Here is a 9022-nt window from a genome sequence, read left to right on the forward strand (position 1 = left end):
GATTTACAGATACAAGCTCCACTGAAGAAGGGTAAATAAATATTACATTTAACTACTTAATACAGCAGCTGAGTGAATACATGAGCAAGACTGGCTTGACGGTTCTGCAAATTAGTGGGGATCCCAAAAGCCGAGCTTGTTTAAAATGTTTCACCTGGGGAGCATGGAAATACAGGGTTGAGTTCAGTGGCAAGATATGGTAGACTGGTTTAACAGCACAAATGTAGGGAGCTACATTCAAGGGGGAATACGCTAGCAGTTTCTGATGCAGTTGACTGTCCCATGACAGCGTGTTCTGTATGAAATGCTGTAGAAATCCAATGACTATGAAGTACTTAATGCTTGCTTTCCTCACTAGAATAGATTGAACTGATGCATTTTGAGTGCCTTGTGGCAACATCAACAGAGCGAGTAAGCATGATGATGATCCATCTGCTTTAATCAGGGATGAGAAATTTCCCCTCCTTGGCAGATTTCCGACATTTTGGTTTGGGAATTCCGCCATTCTAAAGATGACTCTGACCTCTGTAGCCTCAGGGGCCGAGCAACTGAAACCACAAGCATCCGCGAGAGAGAGAAAATAATGCAGAGTTTGTAGGAGTAATAATCATGGGGGAGACGGAATCAGTCAACACCGGTGTCTTTTCTACACTGGCTGCACCAGCCCCTCCAATCACAGGTTCATTACTCAGTGGTGAGCGCTGCTGCCTCAGTGCCAGGGACCTGGGTTCGATTCCTTGCTTGGGTCACTGTCTGTGTGGAGTCTGCACGTTCTCCCCGTGTCTGCATGGGTTTCCTCCGGGTGTTTCGGTTTCCTCCCACAGTCCAAAAGACGTGCTGGTTAGGTGCATTGGCCATGCTAAATTCTCCCTCAGTGTACCCGAACAGGTGCCGGATTGTGGCGACTAGGGGATTTTCAGAGAAACTTAATTGCAGTGTTAATGTAAGCCTACTTGTGACACTAATAAATAAACTTTAAAAAAAAACTTCTTAAGATGCACTGCAGCAATTCACCAAAGATCCTTATAAAGCACCTTCCAAACCCACAACCACTTCTAAGGACAAGGGCAGCAGATACATGGGAACACCACCATCTGCAAGTTGGGGTGCTCTGGTTTCTTCCCACAGTCCGAAAGACACGCTGGTTAGATGCTAAATTCTCCCTCAGTGTACCCGAACAGGCGTCGGAGTGTGGCGACTAAGGGATTTTCACAGTAACTTCATTGCAGTGTTAATGCAAGCCTTACTTGTGACACTAATAAATAAGCTTAAATATTTTTTTGAATCCTCTCCCCAGTGTCTTTCATTGGATGCTAAAACCTTTTGTTCTAAAACATCTCCAAACTATTGCTGCGGTGCTCAGTGAAACTAAGTTACCCCTTTTCTCCTTTGCAGCTGGCACTTTGGCTCCGGCAGTTTGAATGGTTTGGTGCTGGCTCCTTGTCCCAGTGGCCATCGTAGAACCTCGAGTAGAAATGGTGCTGCTTTTCACAGGACCCACCTGCCAACACAACACACAGAGAGAGAGAGTTAAAACTCGGCACTTCATCGCTTTCACAACTTTACAGCCAACAAATCAAACATCCCCAGGGCAGTGGGCAATTCAATGCTCCTTCAGAAATGATGTTTACTGAAAAATAATCCATAATGTGGAGATACACTGGCAGCAAAATCAGGATCAGCTCCCAGCATAACTTCCCCTGATGCTGCAGCCCTGCCTTTTGAAGTCGTTACCTTTGCAGGGGCTGTGAATCTGGGCACACTGGGTGCCTTTGTCACCTCTTGCTTCTTGGACATTGATCTTGTCACTCTCAACTCGGAGGCAGGAGGCACAACAGCCTACAATTTTAAAAAAGGAACAAATACAATTACAGTTCACCCATTGCTACAGAGCAACACATATTTATTGTAACGCCTATTAAACTATCTTGGATAAGGTGCAAGGCACAAATTGGGTGACACGATGGTTAGCACTGCTGTCTCACAGCACCAGTTAGCGTTAAGATAAAGTTAAATTTATTAGTCACAAGTAAGCTTACATTCACAGGGCAATGAAGTTACTGTGAAATTTCCCGAGTCGCCGCACTCTGGCACCTGTTCGGGTCAATGCACCCTAACCAGCACATCTTTCAAACTGTGGGAGGAAACCGGAGCACCCGGAGGAAACCCATGCAGACACGGGGAGAACGTGCAGACTCCGCACAGACAGTGACCCAAGCCGGGAATCGAACCCGGGTCTCTGGCGCTGAGAGACCCGGGTTCGATTCCCAGCTTGGGTCACTGTCTGTGTGGAGTCTGCACGTTCTCCCCGAGTCTGCGTGGGTTTCCTCCGGGTGCTCCGGTTTCCTCCCACAGTCCAAAGATGTGGGGGTGAGGTGGATTGGCCATGCTAAATTGCCCCTTTGGGTCAGGGGGGAGCTAGCTAGGATAGGGTCTGGGTGGGATTGTGGTCGGTACAGACTCAATGGGCCGAATGCCCTGTAGGATTCTATGAATTGAAAAATAAAGGATCACCAAGCTCCTTTGAAACTCCAATTTATCTTTGCTTCCTCACTTGGAACTCTAACTAGAATTTTATAGCTGGCAATATCCACTGGGCCCACAGCCTGCACACCGTGACAGATTTATTGCAAACCTGCAGAAGCGGTGCAGTCGCAGCGAAACTGTCAACATCTCCTATTCAGCACCCCTCAACTCATTCAGCCGTTCCACAGGAGGAACAAGACCATCAGTGGTTGGCACTTCAATTCAATCCTCTTCCTGACACCATTGGCCTTGTTCCATCTTCAAATCTCACCTCAAACAAAAAAGTTCGGCGCACAAGCTTGACTGAACATGAGACGGCCACTTGGTCCACTGAATCTGTGACAGCTCTTGCTGCAGTGAAATTAAACACACCCCGTGTTTCCTCTGGCACTGTGCTTCAAATGTGACCCCAGTTGAAAATTACCATGACCCCCTCATGATTTGTCCTTGTGTAAGTTTCAGCCAAGCGCTCCAAATTCCCTAGTGACAGAAGACTCACCCCTGCACACTAACTGCACTGCATTCATCCCCCAACCCCCCCTCCCCGAGCACATTGCTCTTGATCTAGTGCTGGTGGCTGCGAAACTGCACAGCCTCTCAGTTTTACCCTCACTCAGTCAATGACTTGCACGTAGCCAGCACACAAACACCCCAAGCCCACTCTAGAAGCGCTTCTTCAGCTTAAAAGGTGGCCTTGGACCCACCACCCACCCCTTTGTTCACAATCCAGGGTCGTCGTGCCAGGGTCTCAGCTCTCCTGGTGCGGAAAACCCATGAACCGAAATACAAATGTCTGCAATCCCATCAGGGCTCCTGCAGAAGCTATTGCATGTCTCTGTTTCTGCTCAGTGTAGTAAAGCTTTTCATTTTACAATCCCAGCTGGTCAGTCAGGTCCCAAAGTGGAACCCGGCTCGATAGATCCCAACTTTCATTTTTTTGTTTAGAGATGTGGATGAGCAGAGGCACAGACGGCTGATGAACTTTCAACAAAAATCATAGAATCCCTACAGTGCAGGAGGCCGCCATTTGGCCCATTTAGTCTGCACCAAAAATCCCACCCAGGCCTTAACCCAACCTATTTACCCTTCTAGTCCCCCGACACTAGGTGGCAATTTATCATGGCCAATCAACCTAACCCGCACATCTTTGGACTGTGGGAAGAAACCCACGCAGACACGAGGAGGACGTAGAAACTCCGCACAGACCATGACCCAAGCTGGGAATCGAACCCAGGTCCCTGGAGCTGTGCCACCGACGCGGCTTTGCTGGAAACATTTTTAAAAAGGGTTGCCACACAAATGGAAACCACGAACAAATGCCATCGTCACTTAGCTCTTCACCCCGTTCAACAATGGCCACCAAGTCTATCCCTAAGCACAGCAAAGCTCTGAAGCAATTATATGATTACACATAATTCTGAAGCAATTATACGCTTACATTAACACTGCAATGAAGTTACTGTGAAAATCCCCTAGTCGCCACACTCCAGTGCCTGGTTGGGTACACTGAGGGAGGCCCACTCACTAGTCCAGGTCGCCCATCGCTGGTTTAAAGTGAATACTGAAATATATAGACTTGCAGGCACCATTTAACTGAAGTTTTAACCCCCTCTCAGCGCATAAATAAAGAAACACAGCCACTATAAACACTGTACCTTAACCTTTGGCTTCACTGTACTTTGTGACTGAAAGGGAACCACATCCGGTCTGTAAATTCCAACTTTGAAGACTTGCTTGGGATTCTCACGCTCTGCCTTCAGTTTCCGCAGTAGTTTTTCCTCCTTATAGCGCTGCAACATTTCCAAACGCTGCATTGTTTGTGGGGCTGCCCTCTGAAAAGATTCTGAAACGGTCAAGAACAATGGACATTAATTAAAAGAAACAAAATTTAGCCTATTACAGCATCCAGATGAGAAAGCAAAGATCCAGGCAGTAGCAATAGGCACCGGACTGGTGTGCATGGTCTCCCTAGAATGTCAAGCCGAGGCCAAATACTCATGGACATCATCCCCCCACCCACACTTCCCATCCCATTCCCCCCTTTCTCCCTCCCCCAATCCCCCCCCAAATCCCATCCCTGCCCCAATCCCCCCCCAAATCCCATCCCTGCCCCCCTCCCCCCCCAAATCCCATCCCTGCCCCCCTCCCCCCCCAAATCCCATCCCTGCCCCCCTCCCCCCCCAAATCCCATCCCTGCCCCCCTCCCCCCCCAAATCCCATCCCTGCCCCCCTCCCCCCCCAAATCCCATCCCTGCCCCCCTCCCCCCCCAAATCCCATCCCTGCCCCCCTCCCCCCCCAAATCCCATCCCTGCCCCCCTCCCCCCCAAATCCCATCCCTGCCCCCCTCCCCCCCCAAATCCCATCCCTGCCCCCCCCAAATCCCATCCCTGCCCCCCCCAAATCCCATCCCTGCCCCCCCCAAATCCCATCCCTGCCCCCCCCAAATCCCATCCCTGCCCCCCCCAAATCCCATCCCTGCCCCCCCCAAATCCCATCCCTGCCCCCCCCAAATCCCATCCCTACCCCCCCCAAATCCCATCCCTACCCCCCCCAAATCCCATCCCTACCCCCCCCAAATCCCATCCCTACTCCCCCCCAAATCCCATCCCTACCCCCCTCCCCCCCAAATCCCATCCCTACCCCCCTCCCCCCCAAATCCCATCCCTACCCCCCTCCCCCCAAATCCCATCCCTACCCCCCTCCCCCCCAAATCCCATCCCTACCCCCCTCCCCCCCAAATCCCATCCCTACCCCCCTCCCCCCCAAATCCCATCCCTACCCCTCCTCCCTAAATCCCATCCCTACCCCCCCTCCCTAAATCCCATCCCTACCCCCCCTCCCCAAAGCCCATCCCTACCCCCCCCTAATCCCATCCCTACCCGCCCCCCCTAATCCCATCCCTACCCGCCCCCCCCCTAATCCCATCACTACCCGCCCCCCCCCCTAATCCCATCCCTACCCGCCCCCCCCCAATCCCATCCCTACCCGCCCCCCCCCCTAATCCCATCCCTACCCGCCCCCCCCCCCCTAATCCCATCACTACCCGCCCCCCCCCTAATCCCATCACTACCCGCCCCCCCCCTAATCCCATCACTACCCGCCCCCCCCTAATCCCATCCCTACCCGCCCCCCCCCTAATCCCATCACTACCCGCCCCCCCCCCAATCCCATCCCTGCCCCCTCTCCACTCACTGGGGGGCCCGGCATCCTCGGCCTCCCCCTTCTGCGGGCCCAGGGGCGGCGCGTCCAGGCGGCGGCTCTTGCGGAGTCGCCGGTCGCGGTTCTCCTTCTGGGAGCGGGTGCGGCTGCGGGCCTGCTTGACCCGCAGGGCCTCCAGGCCCCGGGAAGCGGCCGCCTTGTAGCGCTGGGTGAAGCGGCTGGCCGCGGGTTCCATGGCAGCTGGGTGACGGGGGGAGTAACTCGCAGCCGTCTCCCGAGCGTTAACCATTCAAAATAACCCGCCCGCCCCCTGATTGGACCGGCCGCTTCTAATTATGCATAAGACGAGGCTTCTGATTGGCCGGGTCTGAACCTAGCACCGCCCACGACCTACCCATTCTACATTGTGATTGGTCTATCTGTTGCCGGGACGTCCGAACGTCCAATCATGCACAAGCGAATTCCCATTGGTGGGTTTCTCGCCAGGGCATCCAATCAGGTTCCACCTCGCATCTAAGGTCCATGTCCATTGGTGGATGTGACGCCGGCCCGTCCAACCCTGTCGCAGCCTACATCGGACCCCCATTCCCATTGGTGGATTTGTCGCCTAACTCGCATGGAAGACCCATTCCCATTGGTGGATTTGACACCACAGCTCGCATCAGACCCCCATTCCCATTGGTTAATTTGACGCCAGTTGGTCCAATCATGTCCCAGCTCGCCCCGGACCTCCATCCCCATTGGTGATTTGTTGTTACCGGGACATCCAATCATTTCCTAGCTCGCATGGAAGGCCCATTCCCATTGGTGCATTTGACGCCAGTCCGTCCAATCCTGTTCCAGCTCGCATCGAACGTTCATTTCCATTGGTGGGCTTGAATTTGGGCGGTTGGAAAAAAACCGTGACTGTCTAACGGCGCCGCTGATTGAATTCAAGGCGGGAAATTTGAATTGAAGACTGGGAGTCATGTTTCTTGGCTGCAAAGTTTATTTTTTAAAGTTTATTTATTAGTGTCATAAGTAGGCTGACATTAACACTGTAATGAAGTTACTGTGAAAATCCCCTAGTCGCCACACTCCGGTGCCTGTTTGGGTATCTCTTTTAAGGTACCAACGTAATAAACTAACTCAAACTAACTTAGGGACAAAGTAAAAGGGGCAGCTCCCCAAAAGGAAGGGGGGAACAGCCCGAACCAAAAAACAAAGTCGAAAGGAAACTTAAAACGTCAAACCAAAAGGTGATTGTCGGGGTCGATAATACACCCCAGCCCCTGCGGCGCCCAGCGGTCGCGGAAAGCGTCAACTGTGCCCGTGGACACCGCATGCTCCCTCTCCAGAGCCACCTGGCCGCAAATGTAGCCGCGGTAGAGGGGCAGACAGTCGGGATGGACGGCCCCGTCGATCGCCCGCTGCCTGGACCTATTGATGGCGCGTCTCGCCAGGCCCAGGAGCAGGTTCACGAGGAGGTCGGCATCCCGACCCGCCCCTCTCCGCACCAGGTGCCCGTAGATCAGGAGCGTGGGACTGAAGTGCAAACAAAACATCAGTAAAAGGTGTTTGAGGAAACCAAAAAGGGTGTGCAGCCTAAAACACAGAACGTAGACATGGTCCACGGACTCCACGAGGCCACAGAAAGGGCAGTCTCGGGAGCCCGTGTACCGGAAAAACCTACGGTTGTACGGCACTGCTGCGTGCAGCACCCTCCACCCCAGGTCCCCGAGATAATTGGGGGAGATCCCTCCGTAGAGGGACCTCCACTGGGGACCTCCGCCGCCCGGCGGCAACAAGGCCCGCCAAGGTGTATCCGGGCGACAGGCAAGGACGCGGTAGTGAAAGGTGTGCAGCAGCAGCCCGTACAGGAGACGCCTCCGCGCGGTGGAAAAGGGCACGGAGGACATTTCCGCGAGGCGGCACACGCAGTGGGGCACCTGACCCGGGGGGGGGAGGTCTAGGCTTCGGGCCAATGTGAAATTCCGTCCGAGCAGTGGAACGCTCGGGCGGGATCCCTCCGCACGCCTGCGATGCCCCCAGACCGCGTGTGCACTCGGGGCCGAGCACGACCGTCCTAAGGTCTTGGATGGCTTTGGCCGCACGCCGGACGGCCACCCCCGCGCGCTCAGCCAGCACGTGGGGGCTCATCCAGCCCGCTCCTCCGCCATCCAGCACGTCCCCGATCCTGGTCACCCCGGCGTCCACGGCCCTCCTCTCCGCCAGCCACCTGAAGTCGTAAGGCTGGAGATGCGGATTCCTGAGCAGCGGCTCTCGCACGAGAGCCGCTACTCCTGACGGGGGAGAGCTGCGTCGCGAGGCGACCGTAGTTCCAGACCGTGAGGAGGTCCTGGTAAAAGGCGCCTGTTTGGGTAACACTGAGGAAGAATTTAGCATGGCCAACGCACCTAACCAGCACATCTTTCAGACTGTGAGAGGAAAGCGGAGCACCCGGAGGAAACCCACGCAGACACGGGGAGAACATGCAGACTCCACACAGACAGTGACCCAAGCCGGGAATCGAACCCAGGTCCCTGGCACTGTGAGGCAGCAGTGCTAACCACTGTGCCACCACCGTGCCGCCCTACTTTCCTCCCGATGACACTGGGGCAAGTTATTCCAGTTGCCCAGTCTGGTTTTCAGCTGGTCTCTCACCCTGCTGCGGGGTGTCCAACTGCCTCGTATCTTAAGGGCGTTGTCCCACACAGAGATTGCTTCAAGTTTCTCGATGTCCAGATCATAGAATCATAGAATCCTACAGTGCAGAAAGAGGCCATTCGGCCCATCGAGTCTGCACCAACCACAATCCCACATCCCTGGTCATCAACAACCTGTCCTGGTCCCCCCCACGCCGATGCTATAGTTAAGAATGCCCCACCAACGCCTCGACTTTCTCAGGAGGCTAAGGAAATTCGGCATGTCTGCTACGACTCTCACCAATGTTTACAGATGCATCATAGAAAGCATCCTTTCCGGGTGTATCACAGCTTGGTATGGCTCCTGCTCTGACCAAGACCGCAAGAAACTACAAAGGGTCTCAATGTAGCCCAGCCCATCACGCAAACCAGCCTCCCATCCATTGACTCCATCTACACTTCTTGCTGCCTCGGCAAAGCAGCCAGCATAATCAAGGACCCCATGCACTCTGGACATTTTCTCTTCCAATTTCTTCCGTTGGGAAAAAGGTACAAAAGTCTAAGATCATGAGCCAGCCGACTCGAGAACAGCTTCTTCCCTGCTGCCGTTAGACTTTTGAATGGTCCTATCACATATTAAGCTGATCTTACTCTTCACCCTACCTGCAACTGCATCACTACATTCTGCCCCACATTCTTTCCTTCTCCCCTA

General features: G+C 53.9%; 1 protein-coding gene across 3 annotated transcripts in view; it reads right to left on the minus strand.

The window, feature by feature from the left end:
* dlgap5 (discs, large (Drosophila) homolog-associated protein 5) overlaps positions 1-5993 on the minus strand; it is a 53913-nt gene extending 47920 nt beyond the window's left edge. The window contains exons 1-4 of one of the 3 annotated variants that reach the window (XM_078237433.1): positions 5720-5993; positions 4182-4369; positions 1735-1839; positions 1378-1501 (exon numbers count right to left, since the gene is read on the minus strand). In XM_078237433.1, coding sequence (XP_078093559.1) covers positions 1378-1501; positions 1735-1839; positions 4182-4369; positions 5720-5975 — 673 coding nt within the window. In that variant the 5' untranslated portion in view covers positions 5976-5993. The remainder of the gene's footprint in view (positions 1-1377; positions 1502-1734; positions 1840-4181; positions 4370-5719) is intronic. The other 2 variants (XM_078237435.1, XM_078237434.1) reach the window with 2 other exon arrangements.
* Positions 5994-9022: the final 3029 nt, after the last annotated feature.

The sequence above is a fragment of the Mustelus asterias genome, chromosome 21, assembly GCF_964213995.1.
Source record: "Mustelus asterias chromosome 21, sMusAst1.hap1.1, whole genome shotgun sequence".
NCBI lineage: Eukaryota > Metazoa > Chordata > Chondrichthyes > Carcharhiniformes > Triakidae > Mustelus > Mustelus asterias.